The 19,673-nt window shown below is 38.5% G+C and overlaps 1 protein-coding gene across 2 annotated transcripts in view; it reads right to left on the minus strand.

Annotated features, from left to right (window-relative positions):
* The window catches only part of LOC139763121 (uncharacterized), a 50,500-nt gene that overhangs the window by 27,880 nt on the left and 2,947 nt on the right, over positions 1-19,673 (minus strand). For both annotated transcript variants that reach the window (XR_011716036.1, XM_071688793.1), the window contains exons 3-13: positions 18,883-19,005; positions 18,037-18,173; positions 16,074-16,174; positions 14,992-15,222; positions 13,513-13,580; positions 12,328-12,602; positions 7,141-10,974; positions 6,512-6,658; positions 2,999-3,095; positions 2,585-2,737; positions 710-838 (exon numbers count right to left, since the gene is read on the minus strand). Coding sequence is in view for 1 of the 2 variants with exons in the window: in XM_071688793.1 (XP_071544894.1) it covers positions 710-838; positions 2,585-2,737; positions 2,999-3,095; positions 6,512-6,658; positions 7,141-10,974; positions 12,328-12,602; positions 13,513-13,580; positions 14,992-15,222; positions 16,074-16,174; positions 18,037-18,173; positions 18,883-19,005 (5,295 nt within the window). In the remaining variant the exon portion in view is untranslated. The remainder of the gene's footprint in view (positions 1-709; positions 839-2,584; positions 2,738-2,998; positions 3,096-6,511; positions 6,659-7,140; positions 10,975-12,327; positions 12,603-13,512; positions 13,581-14,991; positions 15,223-16,073; positions 16,175-18,036; positions 18,174-18,882; positions 19,006-19,673) is intronic.

Here is a 19,673-nt window from a genome sequence, read left to right on the forward strand (position 1 = left end):
TGGCATAGGAGGGTAATAAGCAGACACAGATGAGCAAACACTGGTGGCATGGATGCATGTTATTTATGTAAACAATGATACCAGCAGGTCTAACAAACCCAATGGAGAACACTGCAGTGTTCTCTATTCAAAGACCCTCACTCTAAGAAATAAAATACTGACAAAATACATACACACTAACCTAAACAACCACTCTCCCAACATGAACTAAACAACCACACTTTCCCCTCAGCACTCAGGACATCACCCATCAGTACAATGCTACAAACACCATATTAACATATCAAAAGACCTTCATGCCCACAGTGCAACTACCATAAAGAAGAAAAGAGCACTTATCATTCATTTGCCCAGCATTCTCTAAACACATACACACAAACAACAAGACAACTCTACAACTTGTGGTTATGACCAGTGGACGTGGCAAGTTCATGAGTGCTACAGGAGCCTCATTAGGAGAGAAGATACCCTCAGGGCAGGAAATAAGTACTGTTTTTCTTTACTTTTGGATAAACTATATATATTCTGCAAGAAAAAAATCACAGGGGACTGTCACTTAAGGTTGAATGCCCACTGTACTGGTTAAATCTAAACACCAAGTTCTAATCAAAACATAATAATACGAGAAGACTTTTTTGAAGAACAAGTAAAAAAAAAAAAAGATCAGTTCAAGAAATTCACATTCTGAGTTTACAGTTTCTTTCCCTACCTGGTCTACATCGATGGCAAGTCCAGCACAAACAAGCTCTCTCCACATTTCCTTGGGTGGGCTGCAAATATTATCAAATAACTCTACACTATATATCTTCCCTTTTGCTGTCTCCTGAACTTGTACTACCTAAAAGATATAAAAATAAATTAATGGGCAGAAAAAAAAAGTTAATCCCAGTTAAGCACAGACCCTGATATTCGTGTTCCACCAAAATCTAGAATCAATATTAATAGGGTAAGTTTATTCAGTCCCTCATTGGTGGATTTCTGTTTCCTTACTTTATTCTACATGTGTCATTATCAGAGAGAGAGAGAGAGAGAGAGAGAGAGAGAGAGAGAGAGAGAGAGAGAGAGAGAGACTGAGACAGAAAAGAGAGAGAGACAGAGAAAGAGAGACAGAGAGAGAGAGAGACAGAGAGAAAGAGACAGAGAGAGACAGAGAGAGAGACAGAGAGAGAGAGACAGAGAGAGACACAGAGAGAGAGAGCAATCCATAAACTTGACTCAGACATTAAAATGTATTCTGCAAATATAACGAAATTGCATGGACCAACTGGAAAAAAAATCAAAGAGTGACAGATATTCCTGTAATCTCACATTACATGGGAATAATGACAATATGAGATAGATAAATAGATAGATAGGGAGAGTTTTTCTTGTTGAAATAAAGCTGTAAAATATGATCTGAATTAATCTAACATGATTAAAAGTACAAAAATAAGCTCACCAATTTAAAGAGATCAAAATTCTGAAAAACCAGTATAAAGAAATACCATACCAAAGATTGCTAGTTAGGTCCTCTTTGGATAAAACATATAATGCCATAACATGAAGCAAATGTAGGAAATGATATGATAATATTAAGTAATGATTACCACAACTAAACACTAAAAAAAAAATTACTTAAAAAATCTACATAACTGAGATAGTTACAAGATGTAAGTCAACCTTAAATCTTAGCTTTTTGAGAAATAACCATATCTTCTTTTGCATGGCTTGTAAAACCATGGTACCGCTTAAGCCATTAGGAGTCAAAAGACTTCTCTATTGCAGGCTATATGGCTATCTTTTGATCCAACTAAGGAGCTCAGAAAATTCTCAAGAGTATCTTCAGCTATTTCAAGTAATACTTATGAGAATGTTATACATACCTGTTTTGAAAAACTAGGGTATCAAGTTCAAATATACTTATACCTACAAATGTCATTTGGTCCATTCAGATCTTAACATTATTGCTAAATGGAGCTACTAGACCCTACCTACTTGTGGTTATGCATAAAATGAAAAATTTCCTTCAGCAAGGTTGTATCATCAGGGTACAAAATCGTCGAAAAACTTTTCATCCCATAGGAATCTATCCTTTTCCTACTACTGATTGTAGTGCAGCCTTGGAACTCCAAGAGCCCCTGGGGAAGGGGGTCTTAGGTTATACAATAATATCAATGCAATGAATGTTGGCAAATTATAAGTAGACATGCCAATTCTCTGCCATTTAACAATGTTCACACATAAAGAAAGGTATTTACGATGCATCACATATTTTTTATATGGACATAGACATTCCAGGAGTTTTACAACAGTCTGAGAGGAGAACCTAATATAAAAAATAAAAAACCTTGACAGCAAAGTTCAAATATCCATGTCAACTTTACCACTTGCATGCTAACAAAAGCTAAGCTCTACAGAAGCCCCCTGGAACTACCAGATGACTTCAGTGAGTTTATCGTATACTGGAACATAACTCCATATAAACAAATAGTCTTTCTAACTCTATATTCCAGCCTCTACCAATCCATGATCCTGCTGGACCTATTCAATATCCAAGTGAACAATGCAATGGGAAATATGAATGAGAAAGTAATTAAGATGACACCTTGACACTCCAGATATCTGCAGTGTCTGCCAGTTGCAACATAGCTTTTGTGGCCTCCTCCTTTAGATTAGCTGGGATGATGACATGAGCCAGAGTGCAAGGAATGGCCTGAGCAGGTAGCATCTCAAGTAGGTTAACAGGACATGCATGAACCTGCAGTGAAAAAGAAAAGAAAAAAAGAAAAATGATAAGATTCTTTTATACTTTTCAGTATTTCCTGCCTTAGTAAGGGAGCATTGACACCAACCAACAACACACTCTATCATATGCTCATTGGGCTCTGTTTGTATGTGATATAAATCAGTCTCACATTTCCAATTTATAATAGCACAAGCAAACCAAAAGTGATAGAAACATGAAAAGCTGACAAAGAAAAGTGTTAACAAACGAAGGAATGAGTTTCACAATATTTACCTGATTACTCTGAACCTGAAGAGTTTCTCCATGATCCACAAAAAATACTTTCTTGCAGCCATTACACTCAACAGAGTCCACCAATCCTCGATAATACCTATCATATTACAAAGCAGTATGTAAAAAGAATTTTATGAATAACACTTTTTGTGTTAATTTGGCATGCTTAAGTGAGTACACCTAAAATGATATGCATGGCATTATCTAACATCTGTAAAGTAATTCCTTGTAACATAATTCATTTTGAGTGATTTATCATCAAAGAACCAGGCACATCAAGAAAGGCAGTTGATACTAATAATAATGCAATTTCTTTTCCTAACTGCACCTTTTGCCTTAGTAGGTAGTATCAAAGGGAAATAATGAATCACTTGCATCAATCCAATTTCTAGGTTTAGATTTTCAAACGATGCTTGGCTAAAGGAGGTGCCTGAGGATTTGCAGAATGCCTATGTGTACAGTGCCACTGTAAAGAGGCAAAAGGAAACAAAAGTCAAAAAGTCAAAGTTTGAATTGCAGAGGAATAACTGTTAAAAGGACCCAGTATGTTGTATAGGGGTGATGACTGAGAGGGTGGGGGCACCCACAGAGCATCATACCAGGGATGATCAACGTGGCATCAGGTGTAGTATAGTATGTGTGTATTAGGTGTTTGCTTTGAAGAATTTGTAAGAAACAACACGAGAAACAATGATCTTTAAGTTCCATTTATAGATCTGGAAATAACACATGATAAGGCTAAGAGAGATGCTTTGCATGTGTCACTAATAAATGGCATGGAGAAAAGCTACTTTAACATGCGAGAAGCTTTTATCACGGGAGTAAAGAATGTGTGCAAGTATGAAGAGAGAGAAGGGTGAGTGGTTCCAAGGGGAAGGGGGGTCTACAGCAGAAAAGTGTGATGTTAACATGGCTGTTTAACCCATTTATGGATGGGATGGTGAAGGGATAAGATTCTGAGGGTCTTGGGAAGACTTGCAGGTTTGCACCTCTCCCTCCAGCAGCCCCTTCACCCTCCAGAAGCCCCTTAAAAGTGTAAATACCGGCACCTAAACAAAACTGAATGGAATAACTTACGTATACCATCACCTCATCAAAGCTGACAAATAACTTAAGTAACTTCTTTTCTGACTTTCCTTCTATCTCTGCCATACACATAGCATGAGTTATTCTTGTGGGAATGGAAGTATTTATCCCCTCTTCTTCCATGAAGGCCTCTTCATCCAAGCCATAGTTCTACAGTCCTTGTTCTGGGGCCATTCAGGCAAGGGATCAGGCATATCAGGCTTGGAAAAACTCTCCTCCCTCTGACTCCCATTCAGCTTTCATCACTACCAGTAATCACTGCAAGCATGTTATATGTGAGGCAATGCATCCCTGTATTCAAAGGAAGTGCGATAACCTCTCCTTGTCATCCACTGATAGGTCTTTCTAGGCTTTAGCCAAGGGCACCTCTAACAACTTCTGTCGCTCTACCTTTGCTTCACTTTTCCGTTCTGAAGATACTATAGGTGTCTCTCTCACAGACAAAGCAATTCTCTTTGGTTCCCATTTTCCCTCTAACTCCTTCTTGGATGACTAAAATTCCTTCACCCCATGATGCTCCTCTTATTAAACTTATGCCCCTCCCCATGATATCTTTCTGGAATGTCCGAAAAGCAATTCTCTCTCTGAACACAAGCAAGGCTTATGGTTGATGGCATCCATCCCCATGTACTAAAAGTGTGTGCCTCTGATCTTGCACCTGTGCTTGTTTGTCTGTTCCCTAAGAGATGTGACTGTTCTGACAACTATCATCCATTTGCTTTGACTTTACTATTTGGAAAGTTTTTGGATTCCTCCTCAATTCCTACAGATACCTTGAAACTCAGTCTTTTCTCTGATCACCAGTATGGTTTCTGTAAGGCGAGATATTTTTTCATGTCTTATTAATGCCTGATCATCATCCCTGAAAGATTATGGAAATTCATGTGCAGTTGCCCTTGACATATCCAGAGCTTTTGACAGGGTGTGGCATTGAGGGTCTCATCTCTAAGTTCCCCTCTGTTGGCTACCCACCCTCATTTTGCCTCTTCATATGGCTGTTGATAGATCAGTCTCCCCCTCTTTCTCCAACATCAGCAGTGTCCCTCAAGGTTTTGTCCTGTCTCATATACTTTTTCTCCTTTTTTTCAACAATTTCCTCTCCTCAACAAATGATCAAAGGCACCCCACACTTTTTCTATCTCACTCACTCTACATCTTGTCTTGATGCAGCTTCCTCAATAAACTTATAACTGGACAGGATATCTCAGTGGGGAAGACGAAATCGAGTTAACTTTAATGCCCCCTAGACTAAGTTTCTAACCATCTCTCTTTTGAGTTCTATAATTCTATCTCTTGAATCATTAAACATGCTTGGTATTACTGTAACATCCACTCTTTCTTGGGAACCCAACATTATGGGAATAGCTAAGTCTGACTAAGAAACTGGGTGTCCTGTTCAGATGTCAAAACTTTTTTCTTCTGAACAGTTGCTCCATTTATACAAAGGATTGACTCATCCTTGAATAGAGTACTGCTCTCACCTGGGGTGGTTCTGGCTCTGCAATCTTACTTGACAGAGTCAAGTTGAGAGGTTCTGCCTTTTAAACTGTCCCAAGATAACTTCCAAACTAGACCCTGTTGCCCTACGCCACAGTATTGATTCACTTTTCCTCTTCCATGGGTATTACTTTGGTTTTTGCTCTGGTGAGCTCTATGCTTGTTTGCCCCCATCACTAAGTAGACCAAGCAATACTCAGCAAGCTGCTGCATCATATGATGACTGTGTGGCCATCAGCAACTCAAGGGTGAGCCTTTTTGATAACTGTCTGTCACCCTACACCTCAAAGCTTTGGAACTCTACCTTATGCCTTTCCCAATAACTATGACCTGGCACATTTTAAAAGACAGGTGTTTCACTCATTCCAAAATTTGTATATACTTTCCCTTGTTTTCTCTTTTTGCCTTTCATAACTCTCTCTATATTTCAATTAAGGCCTGGGCTTGATGTGGACTTCTTTTCGTGAGAGAGAGAGAGAGAGAGAGAGAGAGAGAGAGAGAGAGAGAGAGAGAGAGAGAGAGAGAGAGAGAGAGAGAGCGCTAATACTCTAAACCTTAACTACAAAATAGTGTATGTTGCTCAACTGTCTGCTAATCATCTGAATCACAACTCTGCTTAGGATAAGAATATATTCCCACAAAAACACTATGACAAACAACAATCACCCCTTTCTCTCTCCATATGGGTCAACTAAGTTCCTCATCCAAGCCATTATAATGTAAAAAGCATCATCTGCAAGCCTTTCATAAATTCTAACAAATTTCAAACTGAATTACATAAAGAAACCATGCATTATTCTGACAATACCCAAAAATTTTCATTAACAATACAAAACACAAAAAGTTAGCTCTGCTATAATACACTTCACCAAAAAAAGTTAGCGGGTTAAAAAATAATCTTTACATATAAATGACCATATCATCTCTTACCTGTCATCAGTGAATTTAGCAATGCAGTGACTGGAAGGCAATATGTCAATACACTTGTTCCAGTGCAAGTCTTCATTATCAGCTTTGATAATACTGGTCTCCAAGTGCTGGGCCAAATTTTCCAATTGTAACTCAAGGCACTCCAATCTAATGAGATTTCGTCATTAAACTAAATGCATATTAGAAACAACAAAACTTCTGACCAACTGGGAGGAATGTTGGTTTATGTACTAGCAACTAGTTTTTGGTCATCATTTCAAAACAATATAATCCAATGGCATGACAGTAGCTAAAAATGAGAATTTACTGGGTGTTTTCTAACATAATTGTCACCTATATATCAAATAAGGATCAATTACTAGGTTTTCTACATAATTATTATCTATATATAAAATAATTATCAATTACTTGGTTTCCTAACATATTCAATATATGTACATCATATAACTATCGATTAAAAGGTGCTTCTCAACAAACTTATCATCTATATACCAAATATAACTAATACTTATCATGACAAAATAGGAATGATGTTTCTAATCCAACATTCAATTTCTGTTACTTGATGCTGATACTAAAAACTTATCAATGAAACTAGGAATCTATTGGATGCATACAAAGATACTAACCTATCAAATTTGTCTTCACGCAGAACAAAAAAACGACTGGGAGACTCAATTTCACCTATCTCCACTCTCACTTCTATTTCAAGTGGCAAATCCTCTTGAACCAACTGAATGGGTGTTATATCACATCTGTGGGAGTTACTGGTTTCCTGGGTAAGCTGACTACCATCCTGAGTTACAGCATGTGATAAAGCATCTTCATCTAGGTGAGCACCTGCAACTAAGTTTGAAACCATCCTGTCTTCTTTTCTACAATACGTTTCCACTTCTACTCTCCCAACATTACCATCTACATCTACACTTCTGTCATGTTTTAATGCAGTGATACACGAGTCCTCTCCTGCCTGGGAACTGCATAACTCATAACCCCTTTGAAAGATATTTTTCCAATCACTCATACATAGACTTTGGTAGTCCAAGGATATGGTTGCCTTAGAACAGAGATGCTCCAGTTTTTCTAGGTGGGAAGGATTGTCAGTTCCAAATCCTTCTGTGATTAATCTTGCTCTAATTGATCCTTTTTGAACTAACATCTTTCCTACTTGTGCAAATTCAGTGAGTGGGCTTAGCCACAGTGTCAAACCAAGTGCTAAGGCAATACGACCCACAAACTTGTTCCCACTGAAGAAGATATCATGGATATACTGAGATGCTTGAAGAGTCCACTCTCTGTTGTGGTCCACTGGCTGAATACGGCAAAGATATACCTCGACAATTAATTCTGGCATTGCTGCTAAGTATGGTGGAAGAATAAATGCAGCATTTACCTTAACATGAAGCTCCTTTCCTTCATCTACAAGAAATGCAACAATCAACGGAATACTTTTTGAGTATAACACTCTAACAATTTGTGCACGAACCCATACATCATCATCCTTAACAGCACATAACATTCCTGGTTCAGCAGCTTTTATGGGTTCACATTTTGCTGAATCTCCAAAATATAGTTGTAGAGCTAGAAATAAACTGAGATAGTGTTTCCTTAGGTCTAAGCTAGGTGTTCCAGCCTTTTCTCGGTATTCTGTGAGACGGACTAGATATCTCGAAGCATTGAGTATCTTTATAATATCAAAGGTAACTTCACCCATCCTTGGTAAGCCATAGGGAATATCTGATAACTGCACTGCATGCCTAAATCCACAGTTAGGTGCAACTGGACATCTACCATAAGCTTTAAGGTAATAACACAGTGCACTGTGCTGGCATGGTTTGTCTTCACCATACAGGGATCCAGCCAAAAAAAGCTCTTCAGGAATATCAAAAAGCCTGTCCAGTTGATTCAAGATACTAAGGGATGACGAAAAAGTGTCTTTTGATACAATTAAATGGGACTCACAATTTGGAGACTTGTGATTCAAATCAGTGGAAAATTTATCTACCATAAATCCATATCTAAGCATAAAACCAGATATAGGCTGAGTGATGTATGTGTGCAATATGACATCAGCATTACTGAGGTCATGCCTGAGGAGGTAATTTTCTGCACCTTTACACACAATCATGGTTACAGCTTTCATCTTATGCCACTCTTGTACTATATGCTGTAAATCCCACATAACAACAGTGCTTGAAACACTCAAAGAGTATATGGCAGTGCTCTCTAACATGGACTTTAACTTCTCAGCTACCAAGTCATTAATCACAAACACCAAATTTTTCTTGTGGCTGTACAACTTCTGGATAAGTTCAACAACTTTTTCAAGTGATGCACCTTCATCTAACACAACATGAAATGAGTTTGTGACCCTGGCACCAATAGCTGCCTCACCTGGTGCAGAAACAATAACTGTAGGATCCATAAGAGGAATCAAGGTATGTGTTAGGGAATCAAAATTTTTGGTCCATCTAGAACTCACTAATATAAGTTGTTGCTCAAGGTCCCCTCGCTCACATTCTTTCCTTCCCTCTCCCCAAATCATTAGCAACTGCTTTACTTCACAAGAAAAATTTTCCAAGATGGAATCAGCATCATCAATGACAAGGTGGCAACATCTGGCCATAGATGTAACAGGGATGTCTAGGGTCTCAGGATCAAGATCTTTACTTTTGTCTCCTGACTTGCCCATAAGGAGTCTTAAGAGGTAAGGAGCAGTGGTTATAAGTATATCACATCCCCCAAGAAGCTGCATCTTTGTATCTTTGGTTTCCTCATGACCACACCCACCCCAGGCTGTCATGATCTTGAAGGTACAATTAGCAGGCAGAAAGTTAACAATATAATCAGCAACACATCTTGCATTCCTCCAATCTTTGCAAATCACCACCATGACTGCTCCAATGCCAGGAACCAGACGATGGTTGATATGTTGCCAAGTATCTAAGATGGTGGACAACAGTGGTACAATATAGCCCAAAGTCTTTCCACAAGAAGTGCCACCAACTACGATGACTGAACTACCACGAACAATTGCTGGCCACATGTATGCTTGAAGTCTTGTGGCTTTCATTCCCGCATTGTAGAGGACTTTGACAATATGAGTATTCAACATTGCACTCATCATATTTTCATTTACTATCACTTCTTGCTCTGCAATGGGTGACTCACCTGCAACAAAGACTCGAAACATTTTTGCTATATTTGGTGTCTCTGGAGGATGGGTTTCTGTCACTATAGGTGCAAATTCCCCTTCTAAATCACATGCAAACTCATTAGTCCAAACATCCCGGGTATCAGACATAAAATATGAATTATGCTTATAACGGTACCTTTTACTCTGTTCATCACAAAGCTGTCTGCTCTTTTCTCTCTGCACAATTCTGTTATATGTCACACCGTCAATTCTGCTTCCATTTTCCGTTGCTTTGTTTAGATCAGTATCTACTCTTTGGTCTATTTTGAGTTTATCCACACAAATGTGCTTTTCACCACAACTCCCATCAGCCTTCAATGAGGAACATTCAGGCAATACAGAAACATCTTCTACTGAAATCCCCATTTCCCCATGTTCTGGGTGATTTGCACCCAACATAGTATCTAACAGGCATGTAGACACCCACTGGGGAATGTCTGTATTTAAAAGGTTCTTGGTAGTTACCTTGGTGTGATTTTTCATATTACCATAACTCCTAAAGCCTTGAAAAGATGTTTCAGAAGGTTGAATTGAACTGTTACCACTAATTTCAATTTCTCTAAATTCTAAATCTCCATTTGCTGTTTCAATAACATCTATGTCCACTGAAGTTTTGTCATTTCTAAGTGATACTATCTTTTTCTCTTGGGTAGGAATCTGAGATTCCTCCTCACTGTTCCAGCCTTGTTTACCAAGCAAATGGGAATTTATATGAGAACTTTTTGATGAATCCTCCCTAAACAGTGACTTTTCAGAATTACACCTGAGAAGACCCCGGCCACTTCCTCTGGCTGGAGATGGTGGATGTCTTTCTTGAGAAGAGATCTTTGGATACAATTTGTAGTCCTTTTCATTCACCAAAGGAAAACGAATAATATTCTCAGCAACAGCAAACTTGTTAACCATTGTACCTGATCGAGCATGGGCATTAACATTTGAATTGTCAATGTTGTTCTCCACATCTGGAAAAGCTGCCATAGCTTTGTTCCCACTGGTACCATCATTTACCTCACTACTATTTTCTGTCTTTGGTGAAAATTTCTGAGGTTTTGCATGATCTGAGATTGTATCTTTTTTTACTGGACCCATAACCAATCTTGAAATTAAGCCTTGTTTTCCATACGTAGGAGGGGGTATTTCTTCAACATTATAAATTGATGAAAAATTACGACTTGAGTAACTTAATTCATTTACTGCTCGCTGACTGCTTACAGATGAATGCAAGTGTGATATTGAGGAGATGCTTGCTAGACTCACACTTGGTGATCTGCAACAAGGGAATAATTATGAATTCATACTATATGGCTTGCAAATCTTAGGTAATCTAATACAGATGTAAGATGGATACAAGTACATGAATGAAAACTTATCAGAAGCTCAGGATCTGACAAGACCACAATTGGTAGGATAGGGTCTAAGGCACAATTTTTGATCTCACACATTTACTATTCTTTACATGGTTTCTAAGTATCAAATGTAGTGATATAAAACTTTTATGAATGATATATCAACTGTTATGAGAACTAAGTCAGTCAAATTGGGTTACACTGGCCTCACCTATTGCCCTTATACTAACAAAAATGTTAAGGACAAGCTTTCTTGCTGGTCAGTCTATTTACAGGACAACTGATTAAATAACCTTTACCTCCTTCCCTTTCAGAATTCTTTTCCTGTTTTCTATTCTCTTCCTCTATTTTAATCAACTACTTCTTTCTTTTGCAAATAACCCAATTAATTCACTGTCAGCTGACTCACTTCTGCATTCCTCCACTTTCTCAAATCTGCTCCATCTACTACTTGTGCGAACTTATATTTTAGACAAGATTTCCCAGTGGGAGAGCAAACTTACATTTTGGCCAAAGGAGCAGATTTTCCACTTCCTCAAAAATTCTTAAAATATTTTCCATTATTCTGTTGATGATGAGAACACTTTTCTCATCATCACACAATTTTCATACTTGTTCCATAGGAAATCCATAAATGAGGATTGGCTTTTGGCTTCACTTAGAGCAAAGAACTCTTGTTCCCATGTAAAAATGAGGTCACTTAGAGATGAACTAAATGAGTGATCCATGGAATACTTGTGTCACTGGCTATGCAGCATAGTTACAGCAACTGAAATATCAGTAGGTGGAAATGTTGTTTGGAAAATCTCAAAAAAAACGGTTTAAAGTTCCATGACCAAAGGTGAAATTAACCTCAAGTACAAGTAAGTTACTAGTCAAACCTTTCATTTGGGGCCTAACTCAGACATGTTCTAAAATCTTTACAAGCTAGGTAATACCTGTACTAACTTAATCCATGAATATTTGATTTAGACTTTTTAAGACTAAAGTTATGTGGCAGGTTAAAATATGACTTACAACAAAAGAAAATGTACAACAGATACATGGATGGTTAATATTTGTCATACTAAGCAGGTGACACAAGAATTAAAACACCCCTCAAAACCCTTTCTTCACTGGGAAAATATAAAATTAGTGCTTAATGTTTCCTCCGTTAAAAAAAAAAAGTTGCTTTACCTGCAAAGGAATTCAAATGAAACTAATTATACATGTCTCTGTTATGAAGGACACATGGGAAAGTGAAATAATAATGTACTACTGCGTTTTTCACTCACCTACAATCAGTGCTGGAATTCTGAGGCTGGTCCGACCGAATTGATGGTGATGGAGTGGAATGGCCACATGGGGGAAAGCTCAGATTCATCAAGCCTCGACCTCGAGCAACTGAATGAGTAATTAATCCCAATTCTTCAAGTCTGTTGATGGTTCCATGAAAGTCCTTTCCACATGTTCTATTGCTAAATATCTGGCTGAACAGTGAGACTGGCTCTGAACTTGGAAGTGCCTTCTGATCAAGGAAAGAAAGTAGACTGTCTGTTTGCAGCTCTAACTGAAAAGAGGTGAAAGGTCTCATGAGATCAAAGAAAACAATTAAACGTTTCTGTTACATGTTTCCATCAAATTTTGAACCAATATAAGTATCTACCTATATCTTTGATGCCTGTTCCCTTCTGGAACTCCTCCAAAGGAGTGGCAACAGCAATAGAGTCTCCATAACAAGAGAACTTCCTACCTCCTACTTCTACCTAATGTTCCTGCATCATGTTCCAACCTACTTCTACCTAATGTTCCTGCATCATGTTCCAACCTACTTCTACCTTACGTGCTTGCCTAAATATTCCTACCTACTACTTCTATCTACTGCTACTACCATTCTGCAAAAAGGCAGGGCAGGTGCACAGTGCTCATAACAGGAAAATCTAAAGTTAAGAAGAATGAGCTGTGTGACTTGTGTATGTGTGACAAAGAGAGATCGTATGTGAACAGAAAGCCAGTAGTCCATGCGTGGATGAGGCAAAAAGAAAAGACAGCTACTCAAGTCAGAGGAGTCCAACTTGGAAATTGAATGTTTGAGGACAAGATGATGTAAGAAGTGAAGGGAACAAGGAGAAGGGGCAACCCAAGGTTTCTGACCACCTGGAAATCTCGGGCTATCTTGCTAATGGCTCATGGGCCAAACCCTGGAGAAAAACTGACTAAACCATTCATAGCCAAAAGCTTTTTGCTGTATCTATAGTGCCTAAGAGAAGTAAAAGATCTATTGAAAAAAAAAAGGCATTTACACCTAGCTATGCCACACCATCTACACCTATGTCATTTACAATCTTCAAAAATATACCTTTCAAAAGTTTAATATTCTAATGAAAATAAAGACTTGAAAAATCTATTACCTTACCAATACCTTCAAATTTGCTTTTATATTCAAGTTAACCCTATCTTATCAGGATTTCTAAACTTGCCTTGTGTGTGGGATCTGGCTTGACTGAACTCTTGGTTGTTGCCAAGCTGGTCTCCCCTGCTTGGTAACCTGTAAGGATTAAAAAGTATATCCAATGCAACTTAACACTTCACTTACACAATAATTTCTCATACTTGATACAAGACTTTCTCTTTCAGTTCTGGGGAAAACTAAAGTGTTGATAAGAATTTTTTTTCACACTTCATCACCGTTTCTGGTGTTAGTATGGTAGCGATGGGAACATTGGACACACCGAAGCAGTGGTAAAGACAGCCAAATGGGTGCCGAGGGGCAACATGGGTGTTGGAGGTGGCCTCCAAAACACTAAAGCAATTTGGACGATGCTCCAATATCTCAACCCCCCCCCAAGAGAGAAGGATACGTCATCTGCACAGCTGGCAGCTGGAAGACAGTTGCAAGACGGTGTACCATTGCTCTGGTAACATTATCTGATAAACTGGCAAGGGAGAACTGCTCTGCAAAACAGGGAGTGGGCCATATCAGAGAGCCAGGCTCATGTGGAGGGCTGCCCAGAGGGTGATGCTGTTACACTGCCCCAGCTGTCTGAAGTGGAGGCAAGTCACAGGGTGGGGAAGGGTCAATGGTTCTGGGGGTGACAAAAGATGTGTGGAAATATAGAACGTTACCTCAGAGAGCAAAAATGGGTATGTTTGAAAGATTAGTAGTTCCAACAATATCATATGGTTGTGAGGCATGGGCTATAGATAGGGTTGTAATGAGGAGGGTGAATGTGTTGGAAATGAAATGTTTGAGGACAATATGTGGTGTGAGGTGGTTTGATTGAGTAAGTAATGAAGGTAATGAAAGGGTAGGAGAGATGTGTAGTAATAAAAAGAGTGTGGCTGAGAAAGCAGAAGAGGATGTGTTGAAATGATTTGGAATATGAAGAAAGATTGACAAAGAGGGTATATGTGTCAGAGGTGGATGGAACAAGGTGAAATGGGAGACTACATTGGAAGTGGAAGGATGGAGTGAAAAAGATCTTGAGCAATGAGGGCTTAAACATACAGGAGGGTGAGAGGCGTGCAAGGAATAGAGTGAATTGAAATGATGTGGTATCCCGGGGTCAACGTGCTATCATTGGACTGAACCAGGCATGTGAAACGTTGGGGTAAACCATGGAAAGATCTGTGGGGCCTGGATGTCCATATGGGTGGATGCGCCATTCTTCATCTGTTTCCTGGAACTACCATGCAATTCGGGAAACAGCAATCAAGTATATAAAAAAGATAATAGGAGAGAGAGAGAGAGGGGGGGGCTCTGTTTGTATGTGACAAGAAAGAGGGCTCTCTTCAAAGGTATATGACAAAGAAAAACAAAATCTTATTCAAAAATTCCTCAAGAGTGTGAAAAGTCAATGAATAAAAAAAAAATTTAATTTCATAACCACATTCTATCATGGTTGTTTTTGCCACTCAATCTACCAATGCTATATACAGTTTTCCATCAGGGTACTTACCTTTCTTCTCTGTAATTCCCATTCCCAGAATTTTCTCATTTTCCCATTTCTTTATCATTTCTAACCAAATATTTATCTCCAAAGTTGCAAAATCACAAGAAACTAAAATCTTGGCAAGGTCTAGTGTTGCCAATCCTTCTTGAGGTCGCAAATGATGAAGGGATAAAGAGTGGGGTACCACATCCCAAAATTCTTTGGTCAGATGAAGAGTCAGTACCCCATGTAGGCAACCTGCAGTAAAACAAAAATGTTTTCTTAAAATACAAGTCCTACTTATTCCTATGTGTTGTAATCTACATGAAACAAATCCAATGAATTATAAAGGCATCAAATAATTTCCAAAAGTCATACTGTGGTACATGTACCACCTCTTTCTATCTGGAATGTGAGCTGCATATATTCTAGTAATAAACTTATCAGAAAATGTTAAATAAGTCTTTTTATGCATTCTGCAAACTGGATTTATCATATCTATATATATATCTCTCTGACATCCATTCACTCCAGGAACTCCCATCAAGGGGGTGGCCAAGACAAAAAAAACCTCCACCTACCCATGTCCCTACACACCTCCTTTGTATCACCATTCCTCACATTTCTTCCATGATTTCTTTCCCTCTAATCTGTTTCCAATGTCACAAGTGGTCTTCCTCTTAAACCAACCCCTTTAATCTTTCTATAATACACTCTCCTAGTACACTCCCAATCTTAAATTCTTTCCACATACCCACACTACCTCAAAGTATTCTGTTTCTATCATAAGTTAAAGAAAACTAGCTCTGCCTCTGAAGACTTACATCTGTGCTTGTACAGAATTTTAAATTAACTTGGCCGGATAACTGGACCATAATCACTTGCTCAGTTTTGACTGTCTTACAAAGAATGACTACTATTATCAAAAAACTGTTTAATTGTATATCAAACAACCACAGCCTGCCTGAGACTAAAATGAAATTTCTCAACCTCTCTCTCTCGAAAAGGATTTAAACTGCTTACAACCACACTGTGTGCTACCAAGTCAGTTAAGATTCAAATTCTATAGAGTCGAACCAATCAATAAACATTTCACTTATCTTTCTTACCATCAGGGCCATATAAGATTGGGGTAAACTCAGCACAAGGTTTTAGATGGAAAAGTTTTCTAACAAAATCAGTAGCTGACTGGTCCCACTTTAGGGATTTTCTGTTAAAAAGAAAAAAATCATATATAGAAATACTGCCATCATTTCAGAAAAACTTAAAAATATATTATAAAAGAATCTCAAACCTATAATCAGAGACACGAAACCTTTTATACAGTCATTCAAATTCCTCCATAAAAGCTTCATTTCATCCTTGCCATATACAGTCTTCATAGTCACGGGCACATATACACAAACCCAAGCATATTTCACAACCCCACTCTTTCCTTTCACCCACACTATTCTTGATTCATTTCATCTGTGCTCTGTAACACCCACCCAGAATTGTGCATCCTCCTTTTCCTCTTCCCCAATAATTTTCACTCATTCCCATCCATACCTCACCTCCTTCCATGCCCTCCAATAACTTGCTTTTACCATTTCCATTTGCCATCTGCGTCAGTGAGGCAGCGCCAGGAAATAGATGAAGAATGGCCAATCCACTGACATACACACACATGCACATATACATACATATACATATATACTTTTTCTTTTCCTTTCAAACTATTCGCCATTTCCCGCATTAGCGAGGTAGCGTTAAGAACAGAGGACTGGGCCTTTGAGGGAATATCCTCACCTGGAACCCTTCTCTGTTCCTGCTTTTGGAAAATTAGAAAAAAAAAAAAAAATGATATATATATACATATATACGTATGTACATATTCATACTTGCTTGCCTTTAATTCCTGGTGCTACCCTACCACACAGGAAACAGCATTGCTACTCCCTGCTTCAGCAAGGAAGCACCAGGAAAACTGACTAAAAAGGCCACATTCATTCACACTCAGTCTCTAGCTGTCATGTGTAATGCACAGAAACCAAAGCTTCCTATCTACATCTAGGCCGCCCCACAGACCTTTCCATGGTTTACAATAGACATTTCACATGCCTTGGTTCAGCCCACTGACAGCGCGTCAACCCTGGTATATCACATTGTTCCAATTCACTCTATTTCTTGCATGCCTCTCACCCTCTCTGTATGTTCAGACCCTGATCGCTTAAAATCTTTTTCACTCCATCCTTTCACCTTCAATTTGGTCTCCTGCTTCTCCTTGTTCCCTCCACCTCTAATACATATATCCTCTTTGTCAATCATTCCTTAATCATTCTCTCCATATATCCAAATCATTTCAACACAACCTCTTCTGCTCTCTCAACCACACTTTTTATTTCCACACATCTCTCTTACCCTTTCATTACTTAATCAAACCACCTCACACCATATATTGTCCTCAAACATTTAATTTCCAACACATCCACCCTCCTCTGTACAACCCTATCCAAAGCCCATGCCTCACAACCATATAAAATTGATGGAACTACTGTTCCTTCAAACATGCCCATTTTTGCTGAGATAATGCTCTCTCCTTCCACGCATTCTTCATCGCTCCCAGGACCTTTGTCCCCTCCCCCCACCCTGTGACTCACTTCCGCTTCCATGGTTCCATTCACTACTAAATCCAAAACAGAAGAATGTAAGAGATGCATTGTATGAGGAGACTGTATTAAATAAATGAACCAAATTCTTTTTAGGGAAATAAATGTTAAAGGACTGTGAGGCAGGAAGAAGATATACACATCTTTCCAAAAAAGAAATAGAACTTCAAAGTATGGATACATACAGTAAGCATATAAAAAAATGAAGGATTACAAAAACCTGTCCAAGTGACATTAAGAATACTAAACAAGTAGGACTCTTGCAATCAATGCAGAAGGCAGGGTTCAAAATACACAGCTGAACAACCCAAGGGCCATATGCAGATATGCTTACTGACAGTAGTAAGTAGTGGAGCAGCCTGTAATGAATATAGGTTTCGTGTTACTTCTCTCACTAAATAAAAACAAAATATGAAAAGCTTACCTAGGGATAACTTTCACTGCCATAGTAGTGACAACATACTCCAAAGATATAGGCAAAACACCAAATAAGTGAATTTTTTGAGCTTGGTAGGGAACACTCTCCCACTCGCCTGGATGCAAGCACACAACAGAAGATCCCTGTTGCACAAATTTATGTAATTAGGATAATTATCAAGTGGATGTACAAGTCTTATCAATCTCTCGAAGGTAGATCACCAAATGAAACTTAAAACTACATTGTTAGACAGAAATACGAATAGGTGAATTGACATGAGAAATACAGTAAATTGGAATAGCAAGTAACCCAGCACATAAAATATAGTATTCATGGTTGTATGAAAGCTGTGGTTATCATTCCTGACCACGAAGCATTCATGTGTCTTAGGTTGAGTGCACAGGTTTGAATCCTGGTTGTGGCAGTCAGTCCAAGTCAACCCACCTGTTTGATACATTCTGATCATAATAATTTTTATCATTCCTCTTATTTTTTCAAGCTTGTTCACAATTTCCTGCATAAGCAAGGGAGTGTCCGTAACTGATGACTAAGCCTTATTAACATCATTTTGATTATCAACATTATTACAACTATTACATAATCCTAGAACCATTTTGAAGGCATAAATTCAGTTTTTAGGCTGCACTCCACAAGGAAACAATACAAGATGGACTCCTCTAGACTGAGAAGGTCCCTAAAGAAACTAAAGTCTTCGCTGACAGCTGACATTGATATGGCCTCATCAAAATTAACTCCTTATTTGCAAAGCTACCGTTTGCCATCTTCTTCGTTAAGTAGATAAGGTTTATCTATACCAAATCAGTGTTATCCTTAAGTCAAAATGCAACTTACATCAGCCTTTACTTTGATCCCATAGTCAAGAAGGAAAATCTCAGCTTCCTGGTCCTTGTCACAATCTATTATATTTTCCACTCGTCCTCGGAACCAGGAGTCTCTGTGATGTATCACAACATTCTGAGGGTTTAAAGTCACCTTAAGTTATAATTACACTGTCATTTCACCCTATACATTGAGATGTATAGGTATGTATATTTGCATGTGTGGACGTGTATGTATATACATGTGTGTGTGGGTGGGTTGGGTCATTCTTTCGTCTGTTTCCTTGCGCTACCTCGCTAACGCAGGAGACAGCGACAAAGCAAAATAAAAAAAAATAATAAAATATTCATCCTTTACATAAAGAATAACAGATATATTATAAAGTTCACTTATGCAATTCCAGGTGAATATATACAGAATCATGTTGGAATGCGAGTTTGAATGGAAAGAACCTGGAGAAAGTGGGATATTTTAGATACCTGGGAGTGGATATGATACCAGATGGAACCTGGAAGCTGAGGTAAGCTAATTGATGAGAAAGAGGGATGAGGGCCAAAGGTGCACTAAGGAGTGTATGGAAAGCAAGGTCACTGTCTATGAGGGCAAAGATAGGTATGTTCGATGGTATAGTATTCTCAATAGTTTAGATGGACAGGAGGCAGCAGCCATACATGAAAAGGAACTGAAGAGGGTGGATATTGAAAATAAAATGTTTGGGGATGATGTGCGGTATCAGAAGGGTTTGGACATATGGAGAAAATGAGAGAAGAGGGTGACTGGAGGGGAAAATGAGGAGAAAGATG

This window comes from Panulirus ornatus, chromosome 46 (assembly GCF_036320965.1).
Source record: "Panulirus ornatus isolate Po-2019 chromosome 46, ASM3632096v1, whole genome shotgun sequence".
NCBI lineage: Eukaryota > Metazoa > Arthropoda > Malacostraca > Decapoda > Palinuridae > Panulirus > Panulirus ornatus.